General features: G+C 41.4%; 1 protein-coding gene across 1 annotated transcript in view; it reads right to left on the bottom strand.

Moving 5' to 3' along the window:
- Positions 1–6382: 6382 nt before the first annotated feature.
- Positions 6383–18142, bottom strand: part of ANKRD55 (ankyrin repeat domain 55) — a gene marked incomplete at its 5' end in the record, with an annotated part of 50088 nt that continues 38328 nt past the window's right edge. Inside the window, 2 exons of the mRNA XM_082497042.1 lie at positions 6383–6947; positions 15420–15521. Coding sequence (XP_082353168.1) covers positions 6679–6947; positions 15420–15521 — 371 coding nt within the window. The 3' untranslated portion in view covers positions 6383–6678. The remainder of the gene's footprint in view (positions 6948–15419; positions 15522–18142) is intronic.

Genomic DNA, 18142 nt, shown 5'->3' with positions numbered 1-18142 from the left:
TGGAGTGATTACTTTTTGTTAAGTGCTAAATTTCATTAGAACATATAAAAATACCCTCCAGTTTGCTACAAGATCTCTGTGGATTTTAGCAACCAGGTGCTATCCTCACATAAAAGCTGAGAGGAGAATAAAACCTCTGTGAAAGCAGAGTATTTTCCTGTTTACCACCTTACCAGAGCGCACCAGAAGCGTGCAAAAACTGGTGCTTGCTTTTTGCCATTTAGATAAAGAGCTTACCCTGGTTCCTGCCACAACTTTACAGTCTGTTTTTGACACTTGTCTGACATGTACTGATCTTGTGTTTACAAAAACAACATTGAAAACTGATGTTCATAGTTCTGGCAGTATTGATGCGAAATGAAATTTTCCTTGTGAAAAAGAATTCAGAAAAGTATTTCTTGTTGTGAACCGAGAGACTTAGGACCTCACAATTACTGGGGTTAAGAAGGTGCTGTCTGAATTCTCAATGATTACTCCAAGGAAAGCAGTAATATAGCTGAAAGTCCCAACACATTGATTTTTGCGTTTCTGAAACTGAGTAGTATGAGCTCTGCATCAAGAACAGTGTAGGGGAGAGACTTGAGCTGTGCTTTTAAAGTGCCTATAAATGCAGCATTTGATTAATTGTACAGTAGGCATGTACATAAGAGTGAAAACAATAAAACACTGATGTAAATTCATTGGGCACAAAAAATCCCCAACAGAACAGAAGGAAGTAAAAGGACAGCAAGGGCACAAATTGCTCCTCATGGCCTATACCACTGGCAAATCATGACATCTCTGAGTGGAAATTTCCATGCATATTTATTATTATGACCCTTTTAGTGGGCATGATTTTATGTCTTGTGAAGAAACCTGAGCAATGGCAAATCAGAAGCAGCTTTCCCAAGATATGTCTTGAAACCCACAATGAAAATAAGATGGCAAATTTATTTACAGGAAAATCAATCTTTTAAAAATATACAGCTGAGAGAGAAAGACCACAGGGACGATGACAAACTTTGAGTGGCTTCAGTCTGTACTTTCTAGGTCTCTGTAAGATCACAACAGAGTGAACTGTGGACAAAACACTAGACACTCTAACAGGAGAGGCCAAAGTGCAAAAATATTTTTACAGTTTAAGTATTATAATTTTAAAGAGCATCCAACCCTTTCTGATGAATTCCCTGCACAGCACGTCTCTTTGGATCAACAGCTAGAAGGTGAATGAACCTTTAAGAAGCTCCAGACCTCCAGAACAGAAGAAAGTACATTTGTCTGGTGCTAGGAGTTGGACAGAACAGGAGGCAGAGCCTCCCTCTGGATTAAGCCATCATTTAACAGTTTGGTTTAGCTGTTCTTGGTAATAAATCTCTGCCTTATTTTGAAGAGTCTACTACAAATATTCACTTCAGAAACAGGACAGGATTGGTAAATTTAGGAACTGAAAATGCAGTCTTCACAACTGTATATTTAGTATAGCCTTTCTGGTTAGACCTTATATTTTTTTCCTTCCTGGGATGATATTTACCCTCAGCATCGGTGTATGAAAGAAACAGTCCCATTTCTTTTCAATCATTTAAGTGTGTCCAACTATTCATGCACTGTGGGAAGGTCTCCCTTCTTAGTTTTCACTGTATGTGCGAAGCTACTTTCAGCTCAGTTGACAAGCTGAAGTTACAGCCGAAGTTTGTGGCACTGTGTGTAAGCAGGGGATCTGCTTCCTCTCAGTTGTCCTCTTACCAAACTAATCTTCCCAATGTAATCTTGATAGGGAAGGCTATGACTGTGCGGTCTTTTGTAGTGGTGATGATGGCTACAGAGATGTACTGGGAAGGCGGGGCCGAGCCTTTTCGTAGTGCATTGATGTGTTCAGACAGTTTCAGTCTGCTCCTGTGTGATACAAGGAACTCCACCACATCCTTCTTCCAAAGGATGGGATCCCACACGCTGAGCACAGCAACATACACAAAGGTGCAGGAAGGCACACGTGCATAGAGTCAAGTACTCCTCTTGGACAGGTATGAACAACCCCTTGACTCTGCAGGTTCTTCCTGGTGTTTGCAGAGCAGCAGAAGTTCACCCCGTGATGCCAAGTGCCCTAGAGCACCACAAACAGTGAGGTGGGGAATGGAAAGTTACCGCAGGAGGCTGTACTGTGTAGGTGTCTGCAGACCTTACTAGGCTCAGTAGCAGCTGCAGAAGGCAGGCCCTTGACGGTGTTGGCTGGCAGGGAGGGGACATTCGGACTTTAGGATCCCGATGGGCCTGGAGTTTATTTCTTGGCTTTGTGTCAGCTGCTTCACATCAAGTACTACTCACTGCCCTAGGTTAGAGGTGGCTTTGATGCTGGGCACCTGATAACCTCTGGTCTAAATTGCCTCTGTCATAATTCTGAGCTTTTCCACCAATAGGGACAGCACAGGAAAATCTTTGCTTTCTCTGAAACTAAGGAACATAGGAAAACCCTATAAAAATAATGAGAGAAAAATAGCACTTTTAAAATGGAAAGGCAAATAATGAATACTTTCAACACTTCTGTCTCTTCAAGATCGTTATTATAAAGCAGATGCAGAGTAACAGTTCTGATGACTCACGATGACAGTATGATCAGAAGAGCTCTTATAGCCCTGTTAGAATTGTTTGAAAAGTTGCTATGTTTTTATGGCCTGAAGTGGTAACTAGGGTGCTTCTGGTGTTCTACAGTGGAAAAACATATAGATTGTGCAAACTCCTCTTTGGTGATGGTGGAAGAATGCAGTGTATTTTGGGTGAAGGGACAGAGATCTCCACCTTCCGCAGTGGTAGGGGTGTTTAAAATGCTTTATTAGGACTGAATTTTAGATTTACCTCTACAGGTATTTATACCAAAAAATTAGCCTGCTCATCAGATACTCTGCTCATCAATAGAATAGCCTTTGAAAGATCCCCCTAATGCTGGATGATCCTTTATTTTACATATGAATATTTTTCTCTGTTTTAAATAATGGACTAATGCTAACCTCATGCACAGCTCGCTGGAAGAGTGGACCACTCCATTCAGTATCAATGTATAAGTAAATGGTCCACTGGAATAAAGGCTGCATAATTTTTAAAAGCATTTTTGAACTCTGTTCATGCGTGATATATGGAATGTAGAACATGTTCTAGTGAGGAAGTATATTGTGTTTTGGTCAGAAAATGTATCCTGTATGTGTATATATTCTTAGCTCTCTGTGCCAAGCCAAACTCCCCAGGCACCTGAATACTGCAACACTCGTATGACTTAACACTCAACTAGTGCCACAGAAGAATGTACCAGAGATATTTAATCACTAGACAGAGGAAAAAAAATCTCTGTCATGACCTACTGACCAGACATTTCTTGGCAATTGCTAATCAACTGTGTTAGACTTTTATTGTCTCTCCTGCCGTTATCTTCCAGGAAAGGTCTGAGCAAGAGGTCAGGGTAGCTTAAGTAGGTATTGGTTCATTTGTTCTCTTTCATGCAGTACACAGCAGTCAACCGTCTGCTCTCCTCTGAAGGTGAAAGACTTCAACTTAATTTGACTTGTTTATTTACTGTAGAATTTGGCTAACAAACCCAAAAGATAAGAATAGTTCCTGGTGGGAACATTTCTGAGAATAATTTTTAGTGCTTTCTATGAGCATTAATTTTTAAAAGATCTATATTTGGCAAATTGTGAACTACTACTTGACTGATAGTCTACAGAAGAAACACATTAAAAAAGTCATCTGGATCTTAGTTTAGATTACTGTGCGTTTAAGACTCTCTCTGTTCAGGTAAGTACTGTATGCTAGGCTTACCCTTGAACAGGCAATTAGATTTGCATTCCTTTCCTGAAAGTCCATTCCCCAGTGGAAAAAAAACACCAAACATTCCTTCCTAGAAAAAGATGAGGAAAAAAGGGGGAAATGATAGGAAAAAATCAGCTAGCAGATGTCACCACGCAAACATTATAGAGAGAGGAGACAGTGGTAATATTTTTTTCTAGCTTCAAGTAACTGCACCTGAAATTCTACATTTTTGAAGCAATTTCATTTGAAAGACAGTGTTATATTTGATCCAAAATTGTTCATTATTCAGCTTTGTCTGCCCTCATGCCTTAACAAAACACTGCTGAAGAGGAAAACCGGAAGACTGATTACTTCTTTTCTGGGAATGAAGTGCCTAGCCCAAGGCGTGGGGGGAATCTCTCTCCCTTTCTCTCTTGCTGTAATGCTGGAAACATTTGAAATTTGTTCAAGCCTCTATGGGAAGCCAGCACAGACTGCTCCTGTGCCTTTGTCTCCAGCACGGAGTCGCAGCTGGCAAAAAAATGGGCACCACCACAGCTTTTATATGATTGCCATTACACAGCCCAGGACCCTCCTGGTGCCTGGACAGGCAGGGTAACACAAGAGGTGAGGGAGATTCACCCCCTCTCTTAAAACCAGTAACAGCAACAAGGGTCGCCTTCTACTAAGGAAAAAATGGATTTGCAGGATGTGACTTGCCTCTTTTTATAGCAAAAATCTCGTTTTTCTTACCCAATCAAAGGGTCTAGAGTGGTGATGGAGTTACAAACATTTGATCTCATTGTGATTTCCTTGCTGTGCCATTTGGTTTTCTCTTCCTTCCACACACTGTACCCATTCCCAAGCTGTGTGTTAAACTAAAGAGAATTAATCTCTGCCAGAGTGCTTACTTTGGGCCCTCACTCTGGGAATACAAACCTCATTCTCATGATGTCTACACTGAGACTTTGGGTTAATGCAGAGGCTGCTCACTGCCAGCCAGAGCTGTATGAATTGGTTTTCCCTTCTTCTCTGTGCGGTCTGCACCAAAACCATCTGCTCTGTACCAGTTTGCATCGAGCCTTGAATATTTCTAGGAACTGACTTACAAACCACTTGCCTCTTGTGTGAGGCCACAGGGAGACGTCCAAAAGGGCTGGAGTCAGAATAGAGAATTTGGGGGCTGCAACTGGCGGAGTTCTAGGGCAGAGAAGCTCGGGGAATTTGGAGAGCAGACCAGCTCAGGCAGTGATCCTGTGGAGCAAATACCAGTCTGCTACACTGTAGGAGGGACTCTGGACTTTCCAGTGTGGCCGGACTGAGCAGGACCGGTCAGGTGCAAAGACAGAGCGTGCCAGAATTGATTTTTCCTTTAACAGTGCGTGCTTCTGTCATGCAGTAGTTTTTCCATCTAGCCTCAGGGACTAGGTTGCCTGTCAGGCCTGAGCACACGAGCTTTTCACTCTCATGGATTTCAGCAAGAAGCTAGAGGTTTACATCACTTGTTGAATTTGTGCCTTGTACCCCGACATTTGGATTAGATGTTTAAAAATAAAATAACCTTTTATTTGTGTGCAAAAGTTCCCTCTTCCCTGTGTTGCGTCAGAGCAGCTGTTGTTGTGCTCTGCTTTTTTTCTTTCTGGGACTGTCTGTGACAGCCACCAGCCATCCTTCTATTTACAGTCATTACCGCAAGGAAATTGGAAACTACAGCTACTGGGACATGATTATCTTCTCTTTCATGTCAGGTTTGTCTTTTACTGTGACACAGCAAAAGAAATGTTTGTACAGCTAATAAAACATTTATCTAGAGGTAAACAGAAATGGCATGTCCTGGTTGAACGAGCTGCTGATGTAGAGCTAACGCAGGACAGATTTACTAGCAATAGTGATACAAAAAGGGGGGACAAAAGGGGACTATGCCCCCTTCCCCCTGCCCACAGTAATGCCCACAGCCCCCCTGTAATCAGAAGTGGGGAAGCCTCCAGAGAAACAGCGCAATTTAGATAAGGATACTGAAGCAAGCAGAGGTTGGTGTCTTTGTGGTCTTCTAGGAGAGAGCAGACTTGTGAAATGTTTAGTCAAAGGCTTACAGCGTTCGCCAAGGCTCTTGACTGAACAGCAGTCTCTTTCCTTCTTCAGTTTGGTGATCAAAGCAGTGAAATGATGCCTGATAACTCATGGGCATGCAATCCTTGTTGTATGAAAATAACACTACACAACTGCATTTTTGTCACTGAGGAATATGAAGAATTAAATGAAAGAGACATAAATCTGTCAGTGCAATGAACCGTTTAGAACAGTGCGTGCTGTACCCCTGTCAGTCCCACAGGGATTAGTGTTTCATTGTTCTTTTTTACCTTGTTGAATTCACAAACCCCACAAATTTGCAACATAGAAAATATGTGAAAAACAAAGACCCCAAATCCCTCATTTGCTAAAACTGCCTTTTATTTTGAGCTTATCATTTTAATCTTAAAAAGACATTTTTGATGGCACACAGCCTTAGAATCAGCACCTTTGCATTTACAAACTACAGAGGGTCCCTGTCAATTTATGTTTCCCTCATTCTGAATTTTAAATCACGCAGAAAATCTTACTCTTTGTTCCTGTTTTCTGTGAAAGGCTTAACAGCACATTGCTGCAACAAGATTGCATGTTATGAGGTTTCCATTCACAAAATAGATTTACAGCACATTAGATATCGATTTAGTAATTTCGTCATAAATGAAAACTATAATGAAAATGCCTGTATAAATACACAGTGCCGCTTTTGTGATGTGCTACCCTTTCTTGTTTTTTGTTCATTTACACTCCAGTTCACAAGAGCATCGTTAGTGCAAATTAATGAGATTTTACTGTACAATTATCTTGTAACAAGCTCTTACATATATTTTAGCTGATTGAGGCCAGTGTAATGAGTTAATTTTCAGCATCTGGTTTGGTGATACATTTCTCAAGCTCTTCTGCAGGGTTAGATTTCTTCTGGCTTGGGATAGCAGGTAGGACACGGCTTGGTTTCAGAGGCTGTCCTGATAGACCAGGCAAGAGAGAATTGAGCAAATGACTCTGAGAACGTCCCCTTTTCTGGGATCTGGACGTTGGGGCTGGTGGGAGAATAACTGCACCAGTCCTTAGGGAATTTAAAGGCAGGGACTTAAACTTCTTAGCACCCTGAGATGGTAGCTGAACTAGAGGAAAAAGAAAAAGAGAAAGAGTGCACAGACAGTGAAAAGCATAACATTTTTACAAATGAGTTTGTTACTTTCTTTGAACAGTTGTTTGTTTTGTGTTGTGTGTACGCAAACCTGCACTTGAAAAACATGATAAAAATATGAGTAAAAAATTGCAAAAACCTGGCAGGGCTGGGCTTCAACTGAAGAAAACAACTCCAGTGTTAAGCAATATACATTGTGTTTGGTGATCAGTAGGACTTCCTAAGTTCAAAGGTTTACTGTTGATAAGCAGAGAATCTATATTTGTCTGAAGGAGACTTGGTCTGTTTGAAGAGATTTCCACAAGACATTTTTTCATCAAAAACCACAGGCTGACTGAAACACAAATGTTCCATGGGACTATATTATTTTTAACAAAACCTTTGTGGGAGGATGCTGTATTACCTAGGGTAAATTCTGGTCAAAATCTTAGGAAGATGAAATGGAAGAATCTGGGACACTGTGTCTGGGTTGCTCTAGACACAGTCAATCATAAGGATAGGTCCACATGTACTCTGCAAGTCACAGGCCACAAAAGTAGCCCACTACCCTGTAGCACACTAAGACCCACACTGAAACAGAAGAGCCACAGCTCTTGTATGCCTTATGTGTGTCAGCAGTCTTGTAAGAAGCTTTGGATTTATATCATCCTTAATCTCCATCTCCCACTCAGCAGTGTAACATTGTGCTTTAAAGTTGATATAGTTCTGTATCTTCTCTAAATTGAAATCCTCAAGCTCCTTCATTCAGACAACTCACTAATTTCCTAATTTTTTAAAAGGAACATTCCAAACCTTAATTGTAGACCTATTTTTCTCTGTCTTGGAATTTATTGTGAATTGCACTAACTTCTTTTAATTTAAGTGTCCGTTTTATTCACAAGCTCTTTGTATACAAACAGCTCAGGTTTTTCAGTTTAACCATTTGAAAAGTTCCCTACTGGAGTTAGCACCATCTCTGTTTTGGCTACAGAATTTTCCTTGCAATTTTTCACATTAATTTTTCCTTGGTTGCATTCTCATTCCATCTGTGATTTCCTTCCATCTGCATCGTTGTGATGAATATATGAGAGGCTATTAATATTTTCCTCTGAGATATTTTAGCTTGAATTTCATCTTACCAGTCATGGCAGCCTCCAGAAGGTTATTTGGATTCTCTGTCTATTTTGCTGAGTTCATCCTTTGAAACTAACCACAAACGCTTGGTAGTGGTCAGGTATTAAAACCCATTCTCTGAGCCAACCACTTGTCCTCAGATTGGTATCATGCTTGTGTCCTGTTCTTTACATGCAGGAAGAATCCTGCTATAAAGGGCTCTGCTCAAGAGGTGACCATCTCAGTCTGTTATCTCTTAACCCAATGAAAATCTTGTGTCATTCCAGAGGAACCCCTGAAGCTAATCTAGATTTGGACTGTTTTAATAGCGGATAAACTGATAAATGAACTAGTTTTTATTAGAAATAACAGACCACATAATCAAATGGTATGAACTGAGTAACTACTGCAGTCAATGTACCTGTGATAAGCTGGACCTTACAAGTCAATTTTGCTCTTAAAAAAAATCCCCAAACCAAACTAAACATTCAGCACACTCGAGGAACTCATGGGTAGAATAGTGGATGGAGTTTCTTGAGGGCTGTAGAATAAAAAGACATGAAAAGAGGACTTAAGGAATTTTGAGTCAGTTAACCTAACCAAAAAGATCCTAAATACCTAAAATCCTGCCCACGGCTGGTGTTTTTCAGAAGCGAATCTTTGAACCTATGAAGTCTGCCTTCTCACTGCTCATCAAGAAACATCAGAAAGAATAACTGGGACACTGGGGGTGCGGATGCAGAAGTGAGAAATTATGTAGTTTTAATAAGGAAGGATTATTAACTCTGTCAAAAAATAAGGTAGATCCATTACTATAACGTGGACACACACCTGATGCAAAAAAGGCACTCAAGGTGTGATTTCCCAGAGAGCAGGTTTACAATGCAAAATGACGTTGATAAATTGGAGAAACAGTAAGAAATTCAGATAATGAATCTCAGCAAAGGCAGATGCAAACCACTACACTTAGGGAAAACAAACAAACAAAGAAATCCCAAACCACCAAAAGTCCAAATGTAAGATGGGGAGTAACTAGGTAGGGGAGTAACAGTCATGCAGGTAACTAGGGACACACACTGTGCCTGAGTCAGAAATACAATGAAGTTCAGGCAGAAACCCTGCAGCTTCCGTGCCTTGACAAAGCAGAAGCACACCAGTCCTGTCATGCAAGCCCTTCTGTGTCTGTAGATTTACGTAGTATATAATTAATAAGTCAGAAATTTGCCCTGTTGAAAGCAAATGTTACCTCTCCTATGTCTGCAGTGGGCACTGAAAGAGCTTTACATCTATGTATTTTTTCACTATATACATTGTGCAAAGGAGGCTGAAGTTCTCCTTGCCATATTCCCCTGTCACATACTCGTTTCATCATTCATTATTTACTTACCAGGAGCAGTAATTCTCTAAGATTCACCAGGTTTCTATTTGGGGAAAAGCAAAATCTTTACAGAGAGGATTTAAAAGTTGGTTGTTTTTTTTTTCTTTTCATGCAAATTTCGGTACAATTCAAGTTGTGATGGTCTGAGCAGGCAGCGTTTACTAGACCTGTCTGGCCTTTGGCAATGTAGTGTAATTCACAGGTCATATTCAAGATTCATTCATGTTCAGAACTTCAAGAAATCTCCTTTCCATGAAAACAAAAAAACCAAACCTAAACCATTAGTACTTTGCTTTCGTTTGTATTGAATTTGTGTGAATCAGGCAGGGCTACATACGATAAATCAGCGCATTTGTTTCTTGGCACATGATAGAATGCTTTGAGTTCGCTGAAATTTTGGTGTGCAATCCCAATGCATATTGAAAGGCTCAGTTGTTTCCCGCTTTGGAGCATAGGCTTATATATATTCATGCATTCAAAGTTTACACCTGTGTAAAATATCTCCAGAACACAGAACATCCTTAAGGTAAGCCCTTAAGGATGGGTTTGAATAGGGCAAAACCAGCATAGTTTAGCTTCACCCTCATGACCGGGTAGCCATCATGCTCATTCAAAGAAGTAAAAAACAGCATCCAAACACCAGTGCTTTCCACCTGGTCCTACATACTGTAATTACTTACATACCAGTAATTACTTATGTTCAGAGGGCAGAGCTGGCTACTGAAGACCTGGTGATACCGTAAGAGCTACTAATAACTGGGTCAGAGACCAGTTAAGCAATCTGGACATCCATAAATCCATGGGTTCAGATGGGATGCACCCGCCGGTGCTGAAGGAGCTGTCTGAAGTCATTGCTGGACCACTCTCCACCATCTTTACCAAGTCTTGGGAAACAGGCGAGGTGCCTGAGGACTGGAGGAAAGCAAATGTCACTCCAGTCTTCAAAAAGGGCAAGAAGGAGGACCCGGGTAACTATAGACCAGTCAGCCTCACCTCCATCCCTGGGAAACTGATGGAACAGCTTATCCTTGGTGCCCTCTCAAGGCATATCAAGGATAAGAGAGTTATTAGGGGCAGTCAGCATGGCTTTTCCAAGGGGAAGTCATGCTTGACCAACCTCATAGCCTTTTATGAGGAAATAACGAGGTGGATGGATGATGGCAGAGCGGTAGATGTGGTCTACCTTGACTTCAGTAAAGCATTTGACACGGTCTCCCACAGCATCCTCATGGCTAAACTGAGGAAGTGTGGACTGGATGATCGGATAATTAGGTGGACTGGGAACTGGCTGAAGGAGAGAAGCCAGAGAGTCGTAGTCAATGGGGCAGAGTCCAGTTGGAGGCCAGTAACCAGTGGAGTGCCTCAAGGGTCGGTACTGGGGCCCATATTATTCAATATATTCATCAATGATTTAGATGAGGGAATTGAGTGTACTATCAGCAAGTTTGCTGATGACACTAAGCTAGGAGGAGTGGCTGACACGCCAGAGGGCTGTGCCGCCATCCAGAGAGACTTGGACAGGCTGGAGATTTGGGCAGGGAATAACTTAATGAAATACAACAAGGGAAAGTGTAGGGTCCTACATCTGGGCAGAAACAACCCCAGGTTCCAGTATAGGATGGGGAGCTACCTGTTAGAGAGCAGTGTAGAGGAAAGGGACCTGGGGGTCCTGGTGGACAGCAGGATGACCATGAGCCAGCACTGTGCCCTTGTGGCCAAGAAGGCCAATGGCATCCTGGGCTGTATTAGAAGGGGGGTGGTTAGTAGATCGAGAGAGGTCCTCCTTCCCCTCTACTCTGCCCTGGTGAGACCGCATCTGGAATATTGTGTCCAGTTCTGGGCCCCTCAGTTCAAGAAGGACAGAGAGCTGCTGGAGAGAGTCCAGCGTAGGGCAACTAAGATGATTAAGGGAGTGGAGCATCTCCCTTATGAGGAAAGACTGAGGGAGCTGGGTCTCTTTAGTTTGGAGAAGAGGAGACTGAGGGGTGATCTTATTAGCGTTTATAAATATATAAAGGGGCAATGTCATGAGGATGGAGCCAGGCTCTTCTCAGTAGCAACCAATGATAGGACAAGGGGTAATGGATTCAAGCTGGAACACAAGAGGTTTCACTTAAATTTGAGAAGAAACTTCTTCTCAGTGAGGGTGACAGAGCACTGGAACAGGCTGCCCAGGGAGGTTGTGGAGTCTCCTTCTCTGGAGACATTCAAAACTCGCCTGGACGCCTTCCTGTTGGAAGGTGTTCCTGCTCCGACAGGGGGATTGGACTAGATGATCTTTTGAGGTCCCTTCCAATCCCTAGCATACTGTGATACTGTGATACTGTGAACCTTTTCCTCTCAGTAGAGACTCTTGAGTGGCTGCTATTACAAACTGCAGAGGCAGGAATAAGGCTGTCAGGGAGGCGTTGCCCAAGGATTATGTACTCCAGTAGAAGGGGTGGCTCTTAGACTCTCTTCCTTTGGCAAGCAATGGACCATAGTGGCCCTCTGCAGAGAGGATGGTGCTTTGTGGAATCCTTTGCTGTTAACTTGGGAAAGAAAAACTTTAAATCATGATTAATAGCAGCAAAACCAACCACTGATCCCCTGAAAATATTGTTAAATGACCTGCAGAAATAGATATTTTTTTGTTGTTGTTCAACAAGTAATAACCTCACTATGCTTTCAAACCTTCTAAGCCACATGAAGAACTGAGAGCAGCAGAGTTCTCTAGAAGTCCCGTATTTGTTTTGAAAATTATTCTGGCATTATGTGAGCAGTGTGTGATGGTTGTAAGCCTGTTTTCCAGGCGTCCTTGGGGGAGTCACCTGATGAGATGGAAAGGGTGTGCCGGGGGCGGAGCAGGAGCATGCAGAGTAACAGACATGCTAGGCTGTGCTGAGGCTACTCAAGAAGCCATGTGGCTGACCTCTTTGGCCCCAGAAACATCTGAAGGCTGGGAGTTTATAAACTATGGCTTAAACTCACTCAAGGGCTCTTTTCCTAGGCTACTGCTTCATTCCTATTATCCTCTTTCTAACTTGTATTTTTAGATGGTTTTGCTTAGAGATTAAGACATCTCTTCCTTTTTCTTTCCATTCCCCTTCCTTTTTTGGAGAGTTGTTTCTTCTTTCTGTTAATCTTTGAGTAGTTTCAGTTCTCTTTCTAATTTATGCTTATTTTATTGTTCTAGGTCCCTGGTTGCTTTTTTTTCCCCACTGGCTTTGTTGGATGTTTTTAACTCACATCTTGTGTAACAAAAATATTAGAGAAACACAAATGTTTATCTTCAAACTTCATTGCTGGAGCCATTTGCCTGGATAAAGGCTGTGTCCAGACCAGTAATATTTTTAGGGCTGGATGGAGGATGAGTGAAATCTTGGCACTGAAACAGTTATTTGGAAAGCTCCAGGACCAAATGTGTCATTCGTGTTAACAAAGAAGAAATGTCATCTATTTTGCAAATAACTTTGCTTCTCTGTTATTGGTTTGAACTGATGTTCAAGTGGTAATGTCACCGGATAAATGTGCTGTGTTAGTTAATTAAGCCATGATTATTGACTATGATAATTATATCTTATTTATAAAACACAGGGTTTGGCATGAGACTAGAACTGAAATCCTGGCTGTTTGTATGAATTACTGCAAGAACACCAGTGATTATGAAATAACTTTTTTAGGATTTTTCTTACAACTATGTTTTAACTAGAAGACACAGACAACGTTAGTAGAAAGCTTAAAAATAGAAGACTTGAAGCTGGGGTTTTGAAAGCAATTAGATTATTTTCTTTCCTCTGATCAGACAGAGAATACCACCTCAGTATTCCACATATCTCTACTTTTCTTCTTCCTCTCTTATTTACTGTGGGGCAGCAGTGCAGGATTCTGTATTTCCTCTACCCAATCTGATGTTCCCTATAAAGTTACCTCAGCTGTTTTGTTTTTAGTAATATTGTTATAGCTGCAGAATTGCTTATGAAACTCAGATCATAAGAGGCAACAAATCTTAAATTTAGCTCTGAAATGTGAGTGCCTTAGGACCTGGCTGATCTGCAGGATGACAAATAGTAAACTGCAAATCCTCATCCAAAATACACTGGAGGGGTTGTGCTTAGTGGAGCACAAGAATGTGAAGGCAGGACACTGCTGGGAGTAGGGCTAGTGTTTGTATGTGAAGAACATCCCAGTCACTGGCTGGATCCAACCTGGGACACTCATTAAGTCTTGACACTCTGCCGGGGCTGTAGGAGTGGGGTGATGCTTTCCCTGCTCTTCAGGACCTTGCTTCTTACTGCCTTGGGAGTGAGGAGCTGGCTGAAAGCGCAGAGGAAAAAAAGGCTGCTGCTCTCTCAATCCCTTTATTTTAGCTCCTGTGTTACAGAAGCTACCCAAACCAGTTGCTGATAAAATGAGAGAAATGAATGATTCCCATCTTGTAAAAGCTAGTCTATCTACTGTGCTTAAGACAGAGAGAGATAGAACATGTTTTCACCTATGTAACATTCGGAATATGGCAAAGTTTTTGGAAACCTGATGATCTTGTTCTAATCCTCTTCCCTCTAATTTTTGCAAGCAGAAGGACACAAAATTCAGTGTAATGATATTTTTCATGCTCTCTGCAGAAGAATCATTCCTTATCCTGGCTTTCATCTCACATATCCAACCTTTGTCAGCTGTGCAGTCATTAGGGTGTTGTCATCCATCTCTTTGCATCCTGTAAGTCACCATGTTACATCATGTCCTGACCCCTGTGAAAACCTACTAGAGTCATACAGGCATATGCAATCCACAGTGAAACTGAGAGTGAAAAATCCTGTGTCTGTGAGAATTCCAGTCACCTCTGCTCTGGAAAATAAACATAGAACCAACTCTCCTCTATGTTGATGTACATCACTTCTACTAGGCCAACACAATGCAACTCACTGGAGAAAAGGGTTGTGATCAGCAGCATAAGGTCCAGCTGGAGGTGAGCCAGTCACTAGTGGAATACCCCAGGAGTTGATACTGAGGCTAATACTGCTTAATGTTTTCATTAGTGACTTGGATGATGGGGCAGAGTGCACCTTCTCCAAGTTTGCAAATGATATGAAACTGGGAGGAGTGGCTGATAGAGCAGATGAGTGTGCTGCCATTCAGAAAGACCTTGACAGGCTGGAAAAATGGATGGACAAAACTCTTACCAAGGGAAGTCCTCCACCTGGGGAGGAATAACTCCCTGTTCTAATACATGCTGAAGATCAAAACAGCTGAAAAGGAGCTTGTCAGAAAGGAACTTGGGGACCCTGACAGACAACATGCTGAACATGAGCCAGCAGTGTACCCTTGCGGCAAAGACAGCCAAGAGCATCTGAGGCTGCATTAGGAAAAGTGTTGCCAGCAGACTGTGGAAGGTGATCCTTCCGCTCTGCTCAGCACTGGTGAGACACATCTGGAGTGCTGTGTCCAGTTCTGGGGGCCCGGTACAAGAGAGATATGGACATACGGGGCAAGTCCAACAAAGGGCAATGGAGATGATTAAGGTATTGGAATGTCCAGCCTCAACAGGGAGGCTGAAAGAGCTGGGATGATTCAGCTTTGAGAAGAGAAGGTGGCTCGGGGGATCTTGTCAATATGTAGAAATGCCTGATTGAGGGAGTGATGAAGAGGGAACCAGAGTCTTCTCAATGATGTCCTGTGAACGGAATAGAGTCATTGGGCACAAATAAGTAAGAAGAAGCTTTTTTACTCTGAGGGTGATCAAACACTAGAACAGGTTTTAGTAGTCCCCATTCTTGGAGGTATTTAAAACCTAAGTGGATATGATCCTGAGCAACCTGCTGCAGGTGACCGCTCTATGGGTGGGGGGGTTGGACTAGAAAATCTCCAAAGGTGCTTTCCAAGCTCAGCCCTTCTACGATGCTGTGAAAAAGGAACATGAAACCTCTCTCAAACCCTCAGACACCAATGACGTAGGCACATGGTGTGATACTGTAACTGAGACTTGCCTGTACTTACTTTTGTGAGCACAGTGGTTGGGTATGGGAGCTAGGCTGTTCCGTACTGGAGTAAGGTCTTTTATTTTGGGTTGATCTATGGACATCTGTTGGAAATTTTTGCCTGTGGAAAAAAAAAAATGTTACGATATGAAAATAACTGTAAAGAATATGGTGCCCTGTAGATCTCTGGCTTCTAGAAAAAAAGAAAACTTACTTAGTAATTCTCAGAAACGTGTAATAACAAGAAACCACTGACTGAAAAAGACTGTCGCTTTGTTCTCTTTACATTCATTAAAAAAAGTGACTGATTTAATATAACCTTCATGTGTACTTTTATCACTTCCTATCATATAGTATAGTAATTGGTCTTAAAACAGGCATGGTCCTGTAGCTAGGTCCCTGTAAGAATATTTGGACAGTAAATTTGTAGAAATATTCAACTAGATGGATTTGATTTCAGAATCGAAGTTCAAGTTTGCAAACTTTTCTAATATGGTTTCAGCCTTTCTAAGTACTAGAACACAAAAGGAGTTCAACTGCTGGTTGGAAAATAAGATTAGTGGAAGTCTATGAGCAGTAAAGGTGAGCTTTGACAGGGTTACGCTGCAGATGAAAACATAGCAGAACTGGTATAAACTGATACTGATTTTTATTAAACTATTTTTATGGCAATTTCATTTTGATCAAGAAAAACAGATACTGGAAAATGAAAAGTTAATTGGCTAACTGTGTGGCTAAGATTAAAGTTAACTTTGGTCTAGTATTATTAAAAAAGACAATGTGTTAGATGAGGTAATACATTTCACTACATAAATGACACATCAAATATTATTAAAAAAGTAGAAACTCAAGCACCAAAACAACATTTTCCCCAGATCCTTTTCCTGAGTTGATCTTATTGTGTCATGTTTGAGTCCCTCAAATTTTTATTTTTTATTATCCCCAGATCTGAGATGGACCTTGTAAGGAGTCTTGAGTTGTCTTGCCAAACAGCTGCTCATTCAGCGTGGCATTGCAGCATAGCTCATTGCAGAGCAAGCAAACGCTCTGTCGGCATGCAGAGGCAAGGGGAGACACAGGCTGGATGTAGCAGAACATCTTAAGCAATAGGAAGAAATGGAATGAGATAAATTGCCTTTGTGGCTTTGTAGTTGGTACTTGAAAATACCTGTGCATTGCTGGGCTGTGCAAGATAAAGCTGTAGGAAAATAGTGTAGAGCAGTTTCCTGGGGGTGTGCTGAAGTAGTTGTCAAGACTTCTGTAACTATGTTACTGACTAAAAGGATTCTGTGTGAAAGGAACTGAAGTGGTTGTCAGAAAAAAAAACTGTTATAGTGCAGCCTTCAGCTCAGCATGGAACAAGATTCTGGTCGAAGACTGTGGCAGTTGATAGAGATTGCCTCAATCTACTGGATCCCGTGGGTAAAGCTGATGCATAATGGACTAAAGCACAAACAATCCCTTGTGGATGAGCTGTGTCTAATAGAAACAGCTTTCTTTTCCCCGTGTTTTACTCTTTATTTAGTCTTTAACAAATCTCCAGAGGGACCAAAAAATGGGTGTGAAAGTTGGTAAATATATTTTGGTTGGTAAATTGGAAATAAACAAAACCATTCTAAAATAGCAGAGAATCAAGCCTGCTGCTCCCATAAGTGCAATTCGAGTTATATTGGTTTCAGTGATGCTTATGCTGAGAACTAATGGATTATTATGTATGTACCATTATAGCTTTGATGATGGGAGGTTGTTTTTTTCTATCAAGAGATATGTTTATTTCATAAATGGGGATATCTGGCAGCAAAACAACAGTTCTGGCATCAAGTGGAAGTATTTTTCTGCTCTTTCTTTCTATCTGCTCCACATAACACCAGAAAAAAAAGTTTTCTTTAAAACATCATCTTTGTCATCACCAAGAGCATATTTATTGTGGCATTTATTTTTGAATGTAGTGGAAAGGAGGCAATTTCATTTTTATAAGATGCAGGACTGTCCTGCATTTAATTTTGTTTACTCGCATTTTTATGGGTTGTTTGATTTTCCCTTGCCTTTAGGTAGGTGAACCACATTGTGGTGTGTTTTGTGGAAAAGTTCTAAATGTTATGATGAATGTCCCACTGTAAATCAGTCCTTCAGCTTGAGAAGGAAACAGCCATGCTAATCAGCTTTGCTCTACCCTTTCCTGGCCAAGAAGTGCTTCTTGGAATTGGACTATAGAAATGGACTATACCCCACTGCTTATTCTAATATAAGCTTAATAATAGCCTATTTTTTACATTACCTGTTCCAGCAAATAGAAGGTATTGGGCTGCTGTAATAAAGTATCGCCTTACACCTGGAAGGTTCATAATCTAAAAGATGAGTGGGTGATAGAAGGAGGCTCCAGCTGTTTAGAGGGTTCTAAGAGCTGCCTTACCTTTGAGATAGGATTCCTTTTACTCGTATCGGTTGGAATTTCTCTACTTACACCGTTTTCCCTGTGGAAAGTAGATGGCAGTACATTTTGCAAAAAGAGATGATTGCAAAGCTCATAAGTACAAAATGCTTCAGTTGTGGATGCGAGCTCAGCACTGTGGCTGGCAAGCACTCTTGCAATATTGACAGTACTTTTTGGTACAATCTATCTTTGCTCTCCCCAGTAGAGGGGAAGACAAAGTAGTTATTCTGAGGGAAACCAGTGGCATGATAGTAAGGTAAGTCTCGTTGCTACTCACGGCAACCTCTCCCCTTTGTGTAAGTGCTAAG

The sequence above is a fragment of the Vanellus vanellus genome (genome assembly GCF_965231255.1).
Source record: "Vanellus vanellus genome assembly, chromosome: Z".
Classification (NCBI taxonomy): domain Eukaryota; kingdom Metazoa; phylum Chordata; class Aves; order Charadriiformes; family Charadriidae; genus Vanellus; species Vanellus vanellus.
This window is presented reverse-complemented; position numbering and strand designations above follow the sequence as displayed.